The sequence below is a fragment of the Channa argus genome, chromosome 9 (genome assembly GCF_033026475.1).
Source record: "Channa argus isolate prfri chromosome 9, Channa argus male v1.0, whole genome shotgun sequence".
NCBI classification, from domain to species: domain Eukaryota; kingdom Metazoa; phylum Chordata; class Actinopteri; order Anabantiformes; family Channidae; genus Channa; species Channa argus.
The window spans coordinates 27,974,715-27,994,951 of NC_090205.1; the positions used below are offsets into that span (position 1 = coordinate 27,974,715).

General features: G+C 41.3%; 1 protein-coding gene across 1 annotated transcript; it reads right to left on the bottom strand.

The window, feature by feature from the left end:
• Window positions 1-3: 3 nt before the first annotated feature.
• On the bottom strand, window positions 4-20,166 carry tmprss3a (transmembrane serine protease 3a). The gene is made up of 14 exons (XM_067517138.1): window positions 20,091-20,166; window positions 19,908-19,951; window positions 19,180-19,405; window positions 18,358-18,471; window positions 13,223-13,339; window positions 10,371-10,494; window positions 9,316-9,435; window positions 8,724-8,770; window positions 7,606-7,771; window positions 5,945-6,114; window positions 4,061-4,156; window positions 3,782-3,924; window positions 3,046-3,198; window positions 4-154 (listed from the first exon to the last, which is right to left on the bottom strand). The coding sequence occupies exons 1-14, from the start codon at window positions 20,164-20,166 to the stop codon at window positions 110-112; spliced, it is 1,641 nt and encodes a 546-aa protein (XP_067373239.1). The 3' UTR covers window positions 4-109.
• Window positions 20,167-20,237: the final 71 nt, after the last annotated feature.

The window sequence follows — 20,237 nt, forward strand, 5'->3', positions numbered from 1 at the left end:
CAGCCTCCTAATTCGAAAGCTCTGCTATTCTGATGTGGTACGGTTTTATGGGGTTTTTTTTTTTTTGTAACATTCCCACAGAATCCAGTGAGAAAGGACTGTAGATGATTCAGTTGTCTGTGGTCACAGTGGGAGAATTTTGAGCTTCTTCTTTCTGAAAGACAGGATTGACACACAGGACACAAAGGTAATGATTTACCCATATGCAGTAATAAAGAATTGTTCTAAGATGTAACGTTTTAAAGGAGAATGAAACAAAGTATCTTCAATTTAGTCAATATATTACCAAAATTATGCATAAGTCACCAACAACCTTTTCCTTAAAATGTAGAATATATTTTAACACTGTGGGCAACCTGCTTTTCCCTAGCTCCTACAGATTATATTATCTGAACTCCTAATGAATGAATTATAAACTCATGGTGATGTTGTACTTGGTTTGTGTATCGACAGATTTGTGTATCGACCAAAAAACTATCTTCTGTTTTTATCGCAACTTTTTGCACTTGTCTGGCCAAATGTCCTGGTTCCGATAGCCTAGAGAAGTGGCTCTGGGTACTGCTATGTGGATAAGGCCCATACAACTGGCCTTGGTGGTGGCTTTTCCACTATACACCATAGCAACATACAAATATCCTTTGTCTAGCCCTAATTTCTGCACTTTTGGAAGTCTGGTTTTTATGTGTAAATATCCACTTTCCACAACAATAGTACTTATTTATCGCTTTCCAAAACCATTTTCCAAAAAAACATTCATTTCTGAAACACATGACTCACACCAATTTACCCACCATCCACAAATGCTATATAAGTGCAGACCATTTACCCTTTACGCTCCGCCCCTTGATTAAGAGAGGAACCTAGGCAGAAGAAAAGAGCTGGTCGAGTCCTGTAGTGGACTTTTAAAGCTCTTGACCCGTGCATGAATTTGTTTAGCAGGACCATCAAAAGGCATATTTAAAAGCACGGCCAGATCAGAATGCTACTTGAAACTCATCAGCTGTAGCTCTAAACTCTAAAAAACTCTTCTCTACCATCAACCACCTTCTTAAACCACATAGAATATATACACAGTAGTTCACTGCAATAGTTTGATTGTTTCTTTACATCCAAAACAGACAATATCTGTCTCTCTCTTTCATCCTCAAACATTCCCATTCCAGTAAATGAAAACCCTGCTGAGGTCATCTCACTATACCTATCGCACTTCTTCCTCACTCCTCACTTCCTCAGGATGTTGAGAACATCATTTGTAGATCAAAACCATCCACCTGTGCCCGGGACCCCTTCCCCTCCCCCCTGCTAAAAACTTGTCCCATTAGTCCTCTAATAACAAAAATCATAAATCTATCCCTACAGATGGGGTATGTCCCATCATCCCTAAAAACAGCCCTCATTAGGCCACAACTTAGATCCTGAAGTCCTGTCAAATTACAGGCCCATCTGCAACCTCCCGTTCATTACCAAGGTTTTAGAAAAAGTACTCTCCGGCCACCTCCACAACCGCCTCAAATTATACAGTCTTTATGAAAATCCTAATCCGGTTTCCGACCATTGCATAGCACTGAAACAGCTCTTATCAGAGTCACCAGTGACTTATTTATGGCCTCTGACTCTTGCACCCCATTTCTTCTTATCCATCTCGACCTCACTGCTGCATTCAACCCTGTAGATCATCACATCCTACTTCACCATCTTCAGCATTACATTGGACTCTGACACCGCTCTCCTCCAGTTCTGCTCATATCTCACAGGAAGGACTGAGTTTGTAGTTCTGGGAAATGCTATATTGGACCCACAATGCTACCTGTGGGGTTCCCCAGGTCCAACTCTCTTCATCATCTATGGGCTCCCCCTCAGTCATATCATCAGCAGGCATGGAATATTATTACCCTATTATTCCATTGCTATGCTGATGACACACAGTTATACATCAAGGTCATCTGTCCTCCACCCCCTCTGCCATAGCCACATACCTCACCTCCTGCTTGGAGGAGATAGAGGCATGGATGAGTCAAAATGCCCTACAGCTCTGAAACAGGAGCCATCCAGGTTGGCACCCCTCAACAGCTCCACTCTTCCACCATCATCTCCACATCATTTTCTGGACACAACATTCCTTCTACCCCTCGGTTACCCACTTAGAGGTCAAATTTGATTACCAGCTAACCTTTCACAGTCATATTAATCACTCATCCATCCCTTTGTCTCCTCCAGGCTGGACTACTGTAACGTGCTCTTCATCGGGATACGTGGCAGGAACCTTCAAAAACTCCAATCAGTAAAAAACGGTGCTGCCTGGATCCTGTTGAGAGTTTGGAAATATGAGCACATCACCTCTATCCTCTGCACAATCCACTGGCTCCTTATTCACCTCCATATAAAGTACAGACTCCTCCTTCACACTCATCTCTCTCTGTATGGCGATGCCCCCACTTACCTCAAAGTGCTCCTTACTCTGCAAATTCAAAAACAATGGAGGATAGGGCATTTGAGGCTGCTGCTCCCTGTCTGTGGAATGCCCCGCCAGTCTACCTTACAGCTCAATACACAGTGGATACTTTTTAAAAAAGTTTTAGGAACACATAGCTTAGCTACACTGCTTTCTAATGTTTTTAGATAATTCTATATTTTAATTTTTTTGTCCTTTCGGCTTATCCCGTGAGCTCAGGGTCACCCCAGCGCATCATTTTCCGCTTGTTGATATGGCACAGTTTTTTTGCTGGATGCCCTTCCTGACGCAACCCTCCCCAATTTCTACCGGGCTTGGACTGGCACTGCACAGCTGGGGAGGGGAATGGGCTGTTAGGGATTCAGTGTGTTGCCCAGAGACACTTTGACATATAGCCAAGACCGGGCATCGAACCACTGACCCCGTGGTCTGTAGACCTTACCAACTCTATTATAGTGTTGTTATTGTAAATACTTTTATACTGCTTTTTGCATCTTGCTTGTAGCACTTTGAGATTTGTTTCATTATAAATAAAATAAAACTATTGTAAAGAGGCTGGATCTGAAATAGGACACAGTTTGTGATTTACTGACCTCCATCTGTTGGCGGATCCAGCTGAGTGACTCGGTGATGCAGGTGTAAACACCCGGCTTGTTCTTCATTGCACAACCAATTCCCCAGCTGGTCGCTCCAACCACCTTCCACACAGATGAGACCTCACAGGCCAGAGGACCCCCACTGTCCCCCTGATGGAACACACATGCAGGTCAAACACAACAGGAAAGACCCCTCAACTCACAAACCAAATCAAAATCCCTCACAGAAGAGAATATTAGCACAGTTATAGTCATAGTGATTTATTACAGTTCGATCAATGCGTGAAAACTGACCATGTTCAAAATACAGTGCAATATGACAATATATCATTTCATTTCTTTGATGTGAACAAACATTACCCACACAGCAAAACATTTTAGACCTTGGAAAGAGTGGCTCTTTATGGCCTTAATGGTATAATTAAAATGCAATGTTTCTGTTTGAGAACAAAAAAATGTAATTTGAATTAAGTGTTTCTATTCTGCAGGGCACATGCAAATCAGAAAAAATGTCCTGAATGAAATCCAGAAGCTCCAAGCTTGAACTCAACCCAGCATGTTTTTCTGACAGATTATTATATAAGCCTCAAGCCCACGATCGTTTCTTTATACTATTGACTTAATAAAAACAGTTATGATATTTCTACTGATTCCAACTCAAATGCAGACTACTGCAGATGCCAATACATTCCAGTGAATCATTGTGATGAATGCTAAAAGATGCCAGCTGTACCTGACAGGAATCTGTTCCTCCCTCCAAGTACCCAGCACAGATCATCCATGAGGAGATGAGACCTTGGTAAACCTCTGGCTTGTTGCAGGTCTTGGTGGAGATGAGTGGTACTATGGCCGAGCGCAGAACTTCACTAGGCTGGCCTGGAAGGACCAAGTCAGCATGTAAAGTGTCACAGAACTACACATATGCAAGTGAAGAAGTCTTTATATTAGAGCCAGGTCATGTGGCGTTGTTGCTGGTGACATAACAGATGCTTTTTTCCATGTTCAGACTCACCCTCGTCCTCCGTTGCCCCCCATCCAGAGATCCAGCATATGGTTCCCTCCTGAAACTCCTCCCGGTGATTAGGCAGACAAATGGGCTGCACAAGGTCTACACAGGAGACACATAACAGACTACATCTCCGAGAGTGTCACACACACTGTGGGTAACAAGGTGTGTAAATGTTGAATGGTCTGCACATGTATAGCACTTTCCTACCTTATTGGTTCCTAAAGCACTTTACACTGTTTCACATCCAACCAATGACACTCTGCTATGCAGCTGGCCTGCAGTGTTTGGGTTGAACTTGGAACAAAGTAATGTTAACCAAAAATGGGATAAATAAAACACACAATTACAAGAAAAAGGGGGAAATATATTAATAATAATAATTGAGAAGAAAAGGAGTGGTAGCAACAATAATAAGAAGGGCACGTTTGTACAGGTGATCCGGCTACAGCAGAGTTCAGGTGCAGACCTTGAGACAAGAGTATCAGTGTAGTTAACCGTAGGGATGTCACTGGTATTTAAGCTTTTATGTTAAAAAAAAACTTTTGTTACTGAAGAAAGCTTCAATAAACAAGATCATTACATAATATCACGGTGCGCGTACTTTTTACATTTTTAAAATTTCCAAAAGTTGAATATCCCTAACTTTTTGTGAGTAGTGTATGTCCTAGCAAGTTGCTCAAGCCGGTAACAGCTCTTATAATAAACACAAATTTGATAAATTATTTTCCAACAAATCAAATTAAACAAAAGTATATATGATAGCTGATAACTACGCTGAGAACCCCAGACAAGGTATGGGGCACACTGCTGTTTTGCTCTATGATGAGAAGATGTCACTGTGATGATTGACCCCCATTTATATCTCCAGAAGTAAAACTGCAGTTTTTGGAAAATCTTAATGTGTCTGTGGATGAGAGGGATCCTAGCTGTGTAACATGAATTAGTGGCTATAATCAACATTGTAACATTGTATTGGCTCTGCATTCAAGTACCGCACATACTCAAGTGCAACTCAAGGGTTATGAGATTGTTTAACTTGGAACAGTTTCACTGTGACATAGGAAGGTAGAGCGGTCGTCCACCAATCCCCCAGTTGCTGGTTCGATCGACCGCTCCTTTGGCCACATGTTGAAGCAAGACACTGCATAGCAGCTCCCCTTATCGGTGTGTGTGTGTGTGTGTGTGTGTGTGTGTGTGTGTGATTGGAAGTGTGAATGGGTGAATGAGCAGTGCTTTGAGTGCCAATAGGTAGAAAAGCGCTGTACGTGCAGACCATTTACCATTTACCTTGTTTGCAACTTTGTGTTGAAAAAACATTAGATCAGGTTGAAGTTGATCTGCAAATCAACGTAAAGTCATCCAGGGTGGTCTTTGGCCAATCACAATTCACACATTACTCGTGAATCACTTTATAACATGCACAACTACCTTCATCTCCTCTCTTCCTACATCCATAAATCTCCTCTTTAGGAGAGTAATGGATGTAGTAAGAGTGGAAATTAAGTTAGTTGGTAGGAGAGAAGAGGGTGCAGAGGGTTGGGTTAGATGGAGGCAGCGGATTTGCTGTGGTGACCCCTGAAAGGGAACAGCCGAATATTTCATGGGTACATAATAAAACACATCACCTCCAACACAGCGTACTGTGTTGTTCGAATGTAGGGCATATGTTTATTTGGATGCAGCACAGTTCAGGGGCAAACTCTGTTCTTTGACTTTCTTCCCAAGATCCAGGAACCTCCGCTCACTTCTACTGCATCTGATACTTAAAATACTGAGATGCAGGAGAACAAATCTGCAGCTGTGCATTACAAATATATGTGTATTACAAATATGTTTACAATGTTTGCAGGAAAGAATCTGCAGAGTAATTAAAAAACACACCCTTACCATTAAAAACAAGTGATGTGGCCAATTTCATTAGTGCAATGTCATAGTCTAGTCCTTTGGGTCGGTAGCGAAAGTGGTTTATGATTTTCTGCACAGACAGATACTGGGCACCATGGACCGGCTGATCTGTCAGCCCCACGAGGACCGTCCACATGGAGGGGTCTGCAAACCTGATGACAGACAGTCAGTCAGAATCATAATGTCATTATACTGTACGGTGAGGGCAGAGTGAAATGGCCAAAGTCTGTCACACTGCTGTGTTAAAGTGTGACTTTAGAGAAATCTGACTCTAGTCCTTGCAGCTTTAATTAAGCACGAATGGATGTTTGTGCTCTCAGCTGTGTTTGTGTCCATGTAGCAGCTGTAGGCAGCAAGCAAACAGGAAGAGGGATTTCACTTTAGAAGAGTTTCACCGAGAGGCTGGGCCTCTTTTGCGAGGACATCCTGATAACATTCACACATGGAAGCTGCTCAATACAACCACAGTCTGACCAACTCATCAGCCTTACTCAAGGGCACCACAGGGGTGAGTCCTGCTTTTTCCCTTGACCCAACCAGATTCACTCCTGGCAGCTGCCACTGCCCCTTTAAAAAAACAATTCACAAGGGTGCTGTTCTTTCATCTGTCACCTGAAAAGTTTTATCAGTATACTGTTAACAGAAGTTTTTTAAGCTTGTGTTGATGTGGTTCTTTTCTTTCATTGGAGCAGAGAGCAACTGTAATAAGGCAAACTTATCTATCTCTGTGATTATTTAAGTTGTTTTAATCTTGAATGAATATGACAATAAGACTTTCCTCTTTAAGCCTCGTCACAAACGTGCAGAAAGTAACTTTTATTGAGGAACTGAGGGAAGAGAGTGACCCTGTTTCTGATCTCATGTGTTATAAAAAAACATACTCAGTAGATATAAAATGATTGGTTGACCAGTAACCATCTTGTGACATTGATTTTTGATTAGGTTCTACCAATTTAAGCCCTATTAACATCTCTTTATGACAACCAGTCACATTTTTACAGTAAGTCAGTACAATAAAATGTAGAATAATTTATTATACCACATTTCAGTATTCCCCAGTAGCATATAAAAATAATAAGCAATAAAATGTAATTAATAAAAGAAAATGACCTGGACCTGGACCAGCAATATAAAATGAACGTATTGTTGGATAAACCAATTAAAAAGGTTGACACTACACTGCAGAAGGGGGGGGGGGCACTTTTTGATGGTCCTCACTGAAACACAAACAAAGTTTAACTTATTTTGATAGAAGCTAATCTGTATTCCAAGTTTTTAAATGTCTTTCCTGTGGTCACTCAGTATGTGGTTCAGTGGACTTGTCAGGGCTGCTTTTCTTTTGATGATCTCAAAAAATCTCTTCTATATATATGCAGAATAATTACCAATCTACTGCATAGATAAATGTATTTCAAGGTATAGTATTTTGCTACACATTCCACACAGATTATGATACACTGTGTTATATCTTATGGGTGGCAACACAAACATTGTTTAAGTCTGAAGAAATGCTTGGGACACAATAAACTGCAAAACAGAATGAATCACCGAAGGTCATGACCATAGACTAAGGTCTGGAGAAATTTGCAACTCCTCCAGTATGGGAGACATCAAAGTGTCAAGCGATTAATGAAGTCACTCACTCATATACACAGTGTGCTGCAGTTAGGATCCAGCTTGATGTTATGATGGATCCTCCACACACATGTTCATTGTTGAAGTGGAGACTGACCTGCCAGGGAAATTGACCTGGTTTTGAAAGATTTCCTCCAACAATACGAGTGGTGTACAAAGGCCTGGAACCACACTCTGGGGACAGACACAAGACAAGAGTCAAAAAGCAGGACTTCTATAATGTCTATTACAAGTTACATAAACTAGGTTGATACTGTTCTGACCGTCATTCATTGTCTGATGATACTAGCCTGGAAAACCTGGAATGACGGTTTCCTTTTCTAGAGCAGAGTAGTAGTATAGAGGTTTTTACAAGCCAACCTAAAGAAAATGGGCATTTCTGGAAAAAACACTGCAAACTTAAATTTGCCAGTGTAATGAAGGATTCAGTGCAGAGCTAAGATATTGCATTTGAATGAATGAATTTAGTCCCTAATAACAACAGTGGATACAACCCAATGTGTCTTTTATTGGACTGCGGTTCATCATTTATACATTGTACAGAGCCAAAGTGTTCCTTTTAGCTATGTCAACCAGAACCTAACTTGATCCTGGCCGTAAGAGCGATGAATTAATGCGACAGAGACTGACACTGTAATTGGCTACATCTGTAAGCACAATGGGGGTGATAAGAGCACACTTGGAAAGAAGGGGAACCCATCTCAACATGGGCACAGACTTTCTCATGACATCAGAACGTCTGGGTTGTGTTCCACTGAGATTTATCACATCACTGGACTGCAAATGAGATTTTTCTGTAATGAATTTAAATTATGATATGACATGAGTTCTCATATCTTGTTTATGGAAAACCCTTTAAAGTTTGCACATATTAGAAAATTGAAACCTATGCAAGCACAACTACACACAGGCCATAAACACACTCATGCACACACTCAGGTTCCAGATCAAGCTAGTTATCAGAGCTGACAAACACAGAAGAAATACACACATTTTCATGCCATGCAGGAGTGTATAGTCGGGCATGAGCACACGAGCTCTTCTGGACTCTTCTGGTCTAGAGATGTTAAAACCTTGTAGAATACACAGTGATGACAAGAACAAACACCACTGAATATTTTCTCACCCAGACATTTCAGAGTTGTCACTTTCCCTGAGCTGCACAGAGTCTTACTGTGGTGACAGGAGGTGGAGGTGACAGAGACACGCAGTAAATATAGAGAAGTACTACAACATATGATGTTAATGTCTAGTGCTTCACAGATCAGGAAATGCACCACACAATACAGAGATCAATAGTAGGAGGTTATTTTTCTTATACTTTCTCCAATAGTTACTGAAGTTCAGTTCCATTCTTCAATCCCAATGAATAGATTTGACAAAAAGGTGTGAAGTATAGTAATTAAGTATTCACTTACAGTATTTACTGTATCTAGATACAGTAAATATGGGACTTCTATTCATAAGGAACCACTGTTGTTTCACTTGTTTAGCACCACTGGTGTTGTAATATCCACAACATGGAGACATTCCTACATATCAGAATATTAAAGATCATCTTAACTGGTCAAATTATTTCGGGTCAGTGAAATAGACCTTTAGCTACTGTCCTAGTAAAGCAATGTTGTTCTTCTGTGGAACACCAATCTAATGTAGAAAAGACCTGACTACCCTTATTTCAAAGGCAACATTTATTCAAATGGTGCTGCAATTTGTACCTAAAGACTGTGGCATTCTGGAGTTTAATGATCTGTGGCTGGCTTTGGTTAATGGACACCAAGTTGTACTGAAGGTCCTGCTCAATGGAGGCCAGAGAGACGAAGAATGACTCCACATACCTGGCAGACACAGAGACAAAACATAAAAAACATTACAACAGTCCATGGATAAAATTGGTCAGTCTCTCACACAACCACACACACTCACAGACCATAATTGAACAATATTAATCAGTGATAAAAAGCAGATTTGGTGACGTACCCTACATATCCCTAAAGTTTAGTTATAAGTCAAAGATCAGAGCAATTACTTAGGTTCAATTTTCTGGTTTGTTTCCTAAAATTCCAATTTGGTTGATATGTCAAATGTTGTGAAATTGATAAAATATATCAAAAACACATCTAAATGGAGCAGTGATTGGTTTATGTAAAGCAGTGTCTCAGCAACAGAGAATGAGATGCTATGTCTCTTGAACACCAAAGAGTAGCATCAGTAGATTTGGGAAACCAGCCCGATTAGGGCTGTCATGAATTAAAAAATGATAGAGATAGGTCTTGGGGTAAGGGTTAGTTCCTGGGCACTGAGGGATCAGACACGAGAGAATCTCAGTGACCCTCTGAAGTTATCATCAAATTCCTCACTTAGAAGGAAGAACTTGGTTTGGCATTGCAGGTGGAACAGCCAGCTGAGTCTTAACTGTATGGGTTTGCTGCATTGACTTTCACAAAGCTACATATTTTTTCACTTCATTCAGCAGTATACAAGCTCTTGTGAAGTATTGCTGTCACTTGACACCACATGCTGTACTGTATGCTGCAGAATGCCAAAGACATTTGTGTACACATCCAAAAGCCTGAAAATATCCATATTTTCCATGCAGGACAAACATGTACATTGCATGTTGTAGCTAATATTAAAAAGGTTTGTGGAAAACATGTTACTGTAAACAAACAGATCAACAAGCGGCATGAAAAGGGCAACAGAGACACAAATCCTGTGGATACTGCAACAAATCAAAACGGGACAAATATGAGATTTGATTTGCAGCCGAGACCTTGGGTATCCCAGCTGCTTGCAGGCAGACATGCCCAGCCAGTTGTTCCAGTCCTCTGAGCAGACAGTCCTCCATACTCCCGCTTTCTGGACCTGTAGCACCGAGCTCCTTCCACTCAGACGCACTGACACACACACAGACAGACATAAAAATGTAGAGACAAAGAGACAAACACAAAACAGAGACAGACAGTGAGAGAGAGACATGAACAAAGATGACAGACCCACAAATGGAAAGTTACATAGTGGCTGAACAATAACATGAAATGTGTAACACTTTACAGTTGTAACAGTTTGTAGATATATGAAATATGTTGATACTGTAACATCACTACACTGTCAGAATTATCTGAACATCTATATACAGCATGTTGCTGCTCCCTACTCAAAGGTCAACAGCTTTTGGCTTGTCCCTTCAGGGGACACAGCAGAAAGTGTTCCGTATGTTGATTTGGCCTGTGTTTTTATGTCAGATGTCGCAACCATCCCATTTCTGTGTTTGGCAGGGGGGGTCGCCCTTGGTGGATGGGTGGGTCCACACCTGGTGGGGTGGGATTCAAACCCACAGCTTTCCGTATCACAACCCAGTGGTGTATCTCTAAGCCACCAGAGGCCTGCTGACCCCTACTGGTATTTGCTGAATTACCACCCCTAGATTGATTGATATCTAAAGTCTTTCCAGTTACATGCAAGTCTACAAGTCCTGATCATTGTTCTACTGAGATTCTTCTAATTGTAAACCAGACACAAAGACTGGACAGCTGGTTTTCTTCAGTTAAACTCTGAAAAGACAGTGACAGTTTCTTCTCACTGACCCATGCGTGTGATAATAAAGTCATATGTTTGTGCTATTACTAAAACAATCAACTTTAAAGGTAAAATAAAAGGTTATTATTGATCGGATTTGAGCCTTAGTTTTGAATATTTTATAAGTTTATCAATTCCAGTTTTTGGAATTGGAGTTTTTTTTTTAATTCCTCAGTTTTTATATAGATTTCACTCCTCGCAACTACATCTCTGTTTTAACAGAAGTAAAAAAAAACAACAACCTTTAACTAAACCATAAAAATAAACCCCTTTTTTCAATTTAAGTATCACTATACTGGCACTATACTGGATTGTTTTAGCCCTAATTTTGATTTGGATGATTTTATCGTTTTTTAAAGCCTTATATTTTAGCTTTCTGGAGTCTATTTTTGCTGATTCATGTTTGTCTTTACCTTTAACACCTTTTAAACAATCTTTACTCCTCATGCATGGTGTTTTGTTTCAGCACAAACACAGCTGTAATAGTCACAGATACAGGTAATCACTAAAAAAGTCTGTATTATCAAGGCTGAAAGACGTCTTACTTTCTATAACAATGTATTTGTTTTTTACAGGTCTTTGATAGATTCCTCTATTGATATAGAAACATTCAGATGTTCATCTGAAGTCAATACAAGGCCTCAACGTTTCAAGTTTTTCACATTGTCTTCAATTTTAGTCCAACTTCCTTTATTTTGTTAGTACCTTTTATTACATCTCAAGCAGGGAAACACAAACAGCAAATTTTGTACTATTAAGAACGGAAAGGGCTTTTAACAAGTATATATTAATGGCCTGGTTGTAAAGGCCATTAAGATATACTTAATGATATACTTATTGGCTAGCTTTTAAAATAAGGAGCTTGTATTCTGTATTTGTTTTTATTCTAATAAAGACCTTATTCATGTGTCATATTAATTTGTTTTTGTTGTACACTGAAGACATTTGGGTTTCTCATTGCTGGGGTGTTTCCTGTGAGATTGACTGTTCCAGCAATTAATAGTTATATATGACTACATTTTGTAGTTATCTTAATCTTTTGTGTATTTGTTGTTAAAACGGATCAATGAACAACATGAAACATCAACATGAAAGCCAATGAGCTGTCAATGACAAAACGTTGTTGATTTTGGTTATAAAACAAAGGGAAAACAGCCAAAGGCACCACATAAGCAAAGCCAATAAAATATGAGCATATGCTCATACAAGCTCAGCTGTAAAGCATGGTGGGGGTAGCATTGCAGCTTGTGCATGCACTGTGTTCAGAAGCATTTTGTTTGCAACATTTACGGAGAAAAACCTCAAAAATAATTGTGAGGAAAGACAATCAGATATATCCTTGATTAGAAGTAGTTATTAACTGTCTGTAGTGAGCCAGAGTGGCGTGGAAATGGTAGGCTAATTCTGCTTTGTACAGTATATCCGCGATATGTCCATATTCCCAGGTCATTGGCTTTCTCTTCCTTTCATACAAGTACAGAATGTTGTCGCTCTTGTCTCTGCACTTTGTTCTACTAGCACTTGATGGCCCAGACAAAGGCAACATGAGCTTATGTAGCCACTGGACTTTATTGGCACTAGTCCTTTGTGGTCGGCTTGGTATGTCGCCGCCCTTTGATTAGATAAGTCACTAGACTTGTACCCTAACTGAGCATGAATTTTACCTGCAGAAGAAGAGATTAAAGGGAGAATCCCACCAAAATAAAGTAAGAACTAAAGGAGGCTGCAGTAAAACCCAGGAAAAGCAAATCAGAAGATTAAAGTAACAATTTGGTGCAGTTAATGCAAACAAGGGATTTGCAACCAAATACTAACTTTGATTTACTTCTGATACTATCTGTTCTAGTAATGGTTATGTATATGTTATGTAATGTCTATTGGTGCAAATACCATTAAATCAAGGCTGAACCTTTGAGTTTTTGTCTCATATTATTTGATCTTAAACCTTATAATATGTCAAATATTTTCTAAACTGCCAATTGCTTTTAAGTAGATCAACTCATGCATTTCTTCTCCTGTGCTTTCATGGGTGCATGTTTGTCTCACCACAGCCAAGCTCATCCTCTCCATTGTGACATTGCACCTTTCCATCACATCGAGCAGAGAAGCTGATACACTGTGAAGATGAGCCACAACGAAAGTTCCCCACACATCCAAGTCCCACTGTTGACACACACACACACACACACACACACACACACACACACACACACACACACACACACACAGAAAGAGAGAGGCAAAAAAATGCAGATTCAAATGTAAATTACTGGTGGAGATACAAAAAATACAGTTTTTATAATACAGTATTTATAGACCAAAAAAAGGAAGGAATTAAAGTGTAGTTTAGTGATGTGTGTATGCATGTCACACTGCTGCAATTAAACAAGTGGATGGTCCTTTAGTCTTTTCAGTTTCTTTACCCGTCTCGTTAGTCTTGATTAGTTTCACCTGTTCCCCTATGTATTTAAACACAGCTCTCCCTACAGTCTGCTGCCAGTTCATTTTTGCCTTGTTCACTGGTTCAGTATCTTTATGCACCTGGACAGTGAGCCCTCTAATTTTGATTGTGAAGGACATTGAACCTAAGGACTCGTTTGTACCTGTTGTACCTGCCTCTCATTCATTGTATTCTGGTTCTTTCCTTGTTTTTCGATCTCAGGTTTGGTCCTTAATTTATCCCTGTCTATCTTAGTTAGGCATTTATTTTGGTTATGAATTTGGTTATGAGTGTGTTTTGTTGTATTGTTCATCATTTACTATTAAGTTCTATTTCACAGTTTTGCGTAGTCTGTTTTCCACATGTCAGTGTGTTCTCCTGTCCTCTCTTTGGAGTGAGTGTTTGTTTGCCCTCTGCAGTTTTTGATTTATTAATAAAACCTCTTTTACTATAACCCCTCCTCTCACCGTTACCTCATTTAGGTCCTTAATATTACACAAACCCTTCACAGTACGAACTGGCCAAAGTAGGAACCGGTGACATGCAAGAGTTTAGCCGCAATGGATGCCAGAGAGGCTTTTACAGGCTTTTTAAGTTTAAGTCCACAGATGGATGATCACCAGGATGTTTTGAATAAGTTAGAAGGTTCTCGCCTACCTATTTATCCTTGTGCTCTTGGTACCCAATGTAATAAGAAATCCAAACCGCAGACAAATCTCTGAACTTGTGACCTGCTTGTTGTTTGCCAGTCCAGGCCACTTAGTCAGTCCCTGTGCCTCTGCCTGGGGCGGGCAGCTGCCGATCTGTTCCTGGACCTGTCCTGGTTTGGCTTCAGTCAGTTCCAGGGGTCGCAGGCAGCCTCCCCTTTACTTAAAGGGAGTTCCATGACTCAAAGGACATGTTTCTGGCAAGTTTGAAATTTGTAAACGTGTTGCCTTTCTTTTGGAAGCGGCATTTGGACTTGGCCTGAGCGAAGCCCTTTTTAAGGTTGAGCTTTTCTCCCAGCTCAGCCACTTCCCTTATGGCTAGCTCTGAGGGCGTCAGTCATCAAGCAAAGTATCGGTCAGCTCATTGTCAACCTGCTAATGCCAAAGGTGCTATCCTCCAGTCTGCCCCACCAGTTCCTGTTTGTGCGCTCAGCTTGGCTGACACCTGTCCTGTTCTCGTTTCTGTTCCTGCACCAGCACAGCCTCCAATCCCAGCCCCACGATGCTTCAATAAAATAACCACAGCTCCCACTAGTTCCTGTTCCTTGGTCGGCCAACTGCCCCACAGTGGGACGCTGCGGAGCCGCTTTGGGACTGTATTTAGACTGTGTCATCGGGGGGCAGCTCTGCAGTGCACTAGTGGATACGGGATCCACCATCTGCTTATTGCGACGAGGTGTACTGCCAGGGACCGCTGGTCCTCTCGCTAGGGACTGGACTCCCACCACTACTGAACTGCTCACAGTGACGGGAGAAAAGACAATTATGCCGGGCAAGAAACTGTTACCTTTGGTGGTGGGGGCACAACAGATCAGCCATGAGTTCTGGCTCGCGGACATTAGAGATGAGTGCATTGTTGGTCTGGACCTGCTGACCCGCTGAGGGGCGTGCGTCTACATGCTGGGGTCTGCTATCTGCCTCGGTACAGAAACCATACCCCTCCGGTCAGGCTGGAGCGCTGCTAGAGAGTATCCCCTAGACGTCGCGGGAGCCACACAGCCAGGACCGGAACACCCCAGCAGCCTCACAGAGACCATCGCTCTCCAGCCCAGGTCGGGCAGGAGAGGCAACAGAGACCCGCAATGGTTATGGTGTGGAAAAAGACTGGAAAGTGGCACCCCTTTGTAGAATATAGGCGCTTAAACGCACGACCCAGAAAAGACTCCTACTCACTGCCCCGCATTGACGATGCCCTGGACTATTTTGCTGGGTCCTACTGGTTCAGCTCCTTGGACTTATGTAGCGGGTACTGGCAAGTGGAGCTGGCACCAGAGGCACGTCCAAAGACTGCTTTTACCATAGGGCAAGGACTGTGGCAGTTCAAGGTAATGCCTTTTGGACTGTGCAATGCCCCCACCACCTTTGAAAGATTGATGGAGCATGTACATTCCATGGAGCCACTGCGTGGTCCACCTGGACGAGGTGGTGTATCGGGTCCGCATGCCGGACGAGGTCAGAGGGTGGGCTGGCACCGTACCATCCTCGGTCTCAGATTCCGTTGAATCAACAGGAGGATGGTCTTTTGTCGGCCACTCCCAGTGCCAGCATGGACAATGATGGACTTGGGACTGAGTCTGGCACGGCGAGTGGGCCGATACAAAGACCGGCGTGTGTTCGACGCCTACCGGGACAGTTAAGAGACTTTGTTGTGGGGCTTTGGAGTGACTGAGCGTTGTGGGGACACTGAACCCTCTTAGTGGGGGGCTGTGTAATGGCCCGGCTAGTGGGTTAGTTTGGGGGCTGGCACAGTGAGCCCGGTGAAATCTGTTCCAGCCATGTTAATAGTTCTGTGTGTTTAAAGTGTTTAATGTGCATGATTTGTGTTAGGATTAGTGTTATTAGCTGCGTTCAGACGTACTGGTTCTGTTATACATGATGTATGTGCTGTGTATAGGAGTAGCCATCACGGTGACCGGCCACTGTTGCTGAGATCAAAATAAAGCTCAGTTCTCTCTCTGTTGCTACAGGTAGCTGTAAAAAGCAACAGCTGTCCTGTCATTGATTCCTGTTAAACAGCTCGAGGCACTTGGAGTCGTGCGGTGTATGGGGCACAAGTGTTCTCCCTTCCGCCTGCCATTTTGGACAAGTTTGCTCACACAATCAGCCTGTTGCACGCACGCTAGCCGATTAGCGTAGTGAGCTAAGTGAGTTAGGGTTAGCCTTAGCTTCCGGTTTGCCGCCTCCCACAGTCAGCTCCCATAAGCCGTGAGGGGGGGTCACAGGAGTCTGCTTGCTTCTCTGGGTACTCTGGTTTCCTCCCACAGTCCAAAGACATGCATTAGGTGGATTGGTGACTCTAAATCGCGCATAGATGTGAATTTGAGTGTAAACGATAGTCTATCTGTGTATATGTCGAACAGTGTTGGCCCTGAGATAGACTGGGGATCCGTTCAAGGTGGACCAGCCCCCACACCTCACCCCGTGACCCTAAACATTAGAAGTGGTTACAGAAAATGGAAAGAAACACATTGAATTAAGTCATTGTTGAGAGTTACAGAGCTACAGTATGATTAGTATGACTCTTTGTCAGCCTGACTACACCACTGAAAAGAAACCTGAGGTTGTTCTTATTCCTCTCTATAAATTATGAATAATATGCTCGTCTGGTCTTACATAGTTCAACACAAAGCTACTTTTTCCACATGCTTTTTAACTGACTTTTGCCAGGATACTTATTCATCAGTGATTGGATCTTTCACACAAAGCTGGGCTCATACAATCCTTTAAACATATTCACTTCATTTAATCAGTTGTATGACTTTGGAAACCAGTTGCCTTGGAGTGAATCTTTATGTAACCACCCTTTGTCAGTTTTAGGTTAGATCCATTTGGATTACTATTCAGACTTTAAGATGAAAGAGTCTATTTTTGTAAAGGTTTGTCAATAAAGGCCAAAATAACACAAGTTACACTTTCTATACCTACTGACATGTTGAAATATTATTCTCTGTGGATCTCGGCTTCTACGGTATGTTATACTGACGCCACACACCTGTGGTTCTAAAGGTAGTCAGGTGCTTGGATATCAGTTTACCTGTATACAGTTTTAATTGGCTGCATTTGGTTGTACTCTGATGTATTCTACTAAAGCGAAAGACATTTTACCCAGTGAGTTTCTCTACAGTTATATCAGCATGTGTAATCTTGATCTTCCAGTAAGTCATGATCAGCTATCAATGATGAGCCTGCGCCTCAATATGATAAGAGTAAAACTTATTATTTAGTAGCTAATAAAAGCTTGTATTATTTCCATTTTTTCTTATTTTTAGTTTTCACACAGTTCCATTAAAGACGGTGAAACTTGAACTCTCAGGTTCTGTTATTGTTCTGTATGCACTAACTAATCAGCCATTCTTATACAATGACGCTACTTTAAAATCCATCCACCTTTTCATTACCTGTAAATGCTGACACCTCTGTAACACTGTGTACATTACCACTACACAAATGCTAATGTTGCTGCTCACATACTCTATAGTTTATTAAAATTAAACCAAAGAATTAAGGGAATTTAAATAAACAATTTAAATAAACAATATTAATTACACACTCTATAACCAATGGATGTTTGTTAATGACGGTGGCGCAGCAGGTTGCATGGTCGTCCACCAATCTCACAGTGACAGTGTTGGCCAGCTTGCATAGCAGCTCCCCCATCAGTGTGAGTGTGTGAGTGCAAATGGGTGAATAACTCAGATACAATATGTAGAAAAGTGCCATTTACCATTTAAAATCACATTTGGCTTCTGACTATTGTTAAAAGAGTAACTTAAAACATTGTCATTCTATCCCTTAAAAATAATGGCTTTTTCTTGTTATTTATTCTGTTATTTTCTATCCCCTCTTGGGACTAATTTCACGTGGCATATGTGATCATCAATCACAAGCTGGAAGTGGAAGAAAATGTGTACTGATGTCATACATTCTGATAAGAGGTAAAGACAACATCAAATATTGATGGAGCAAAAGCAGCTCATGTTTCAGTGATTCTGGTAATTGAAAATGGACAATGTTCACACAACACTGCTCCTCACCTCCAAGACCGATGCCGAGAGTGAGAATGACCACCAAGATAAGGCATGAAGCGATTAGCAGCTCGAAAGGATGAGCTACTAATCTGGTCTTCCAGCTTTTTTCCGTGTCGTCCTCTGTCGAGACAAAAAAGTTAATGAACATCTACTGGGTCTAGAAATAATACGAGCTGCCAACAGTTCAAATTTGATTGTTGATTTTCTATTAAATAAAATTTAAATAGCGTGGTGTTCCCCAAAGGAATGTTACAACAGGAAGAAACCATGAGCCTCTTTATACAGAACCAATAGTCTATTTTCTTAAGTCACAACCAGAAAAGGGACGTTCAGCTTCGTGTGTCTTATCATTTGCTCCTATCATGGTCCAAGTCCATTAATACCTGCCGAAACCATCACGTGAATAACACATGGCCATTAATTTTAATCAACAAACCCAAACCTGAGAAAATAGAACACATCAGAGTATTTTCAGCAGTGGATTAATACACATCGTGTGCTTTAGTAATTTGTGGAGCTCTTTGGCACAGAGGTGGTGTCAGCTTCAGATACCCACAAAATAGAGGTAAGTAGAAAACCATAGTGTAATTTGTGGTTTGCTTTGTCCTTTACAACCCAAGTCTTACACTAATAGAACAAATCTACATTCAGTTAGCCTATTTACATGTAGTTAAATAATACAAACACTTTGGATTTTTAACTTTCATTGTTTAGAATTTGCGTCTTCTGAGCAAAATCCTAAATTCCAAATTCTGGCCTTGAGCACCAAAAACTATATCGACTATATGCTTCATGCTGTCCCATTCTCTCAAGATCTTAGGGTCTCACCAGGGATAAAGGGCTGCACCTTGGTGATCGGCATGGTTGTGCTGGGTGTAGCTGGAGGGTTGGGTTCTTCAGGTTTGGCAGAATCCTTCTCTGACTGGGGGTCAGCTGCAAAGCTTCCCAGAGAGCTGACGTTTAGTGTTTTAGGGGTCTCAACAATGGGGAGGTCTTCCTCTGTCACTGAGATCACCTCTATCCTGGAGGGGTCAGGTTGCTCAGGTGACTCTGCCTCAAATATCAAAATGGGGGCAACATGGAGGTACATTCTAGAAAACTATAAAATAATTTCATTTCCCTGAAAAGTGGCATCTGCTCAAGGGTTATCATTTATTGCACAATGGGCCTCTTGCACCCCAGCTGACTTAAGGTTTCTGGGTCTGGGGACAATAACAATACAATACAACACAACACACAAATAAGAACATGGTCTAATTTAATCAAAGCTAGCTCTGATAAAAAGTTCTGCTCATACTCAGTTTTACCTCATTCATACAAAGGATTTACTTTTCATTGTATCATTAATTGCAGCAATATTTACACGATTTGTTAGTATATTTCAGTATATAAACCCTGAAAATAATGGAACGTGCACATCAATATTTCCTCAGGGAAATGTCCATAACTGCCTTGTTTCCGTTAAACCTCAAAATATTAAATGAGATATAACACAGCTGGCTGGTTTTTAGATATTCTATTAGTGACTGGTTTCAGAACTTATTTTGTCGACTTACTGGTATGCAGGTTGATGTGTCAGCAGCAGTGTTAGCAGCAGGCTCTGCGAAAAGAGTAGAGAAACAGGATCAGGGGAGAGAAAAAGGAAAAAGGTGAAGAAAAGGGATAAACAACCAGGGGTCCTTTAGAAAATGGCTGGGTGAGCTGCATTCCTGAGTTTTAATAAATTATACCTAACGTACTGATGTCCACAAAGCTTTTCATCATTGCCCCATTGTCCACACTCAGCAGTGCTTCATCTATGACTATATTCTTCATTTCCTCTCCCCTTTGCTGTGTCTGCTCTTTAGTACAAAGGGGACACCTGAGCGGGTGAGTGTTGCTACTCG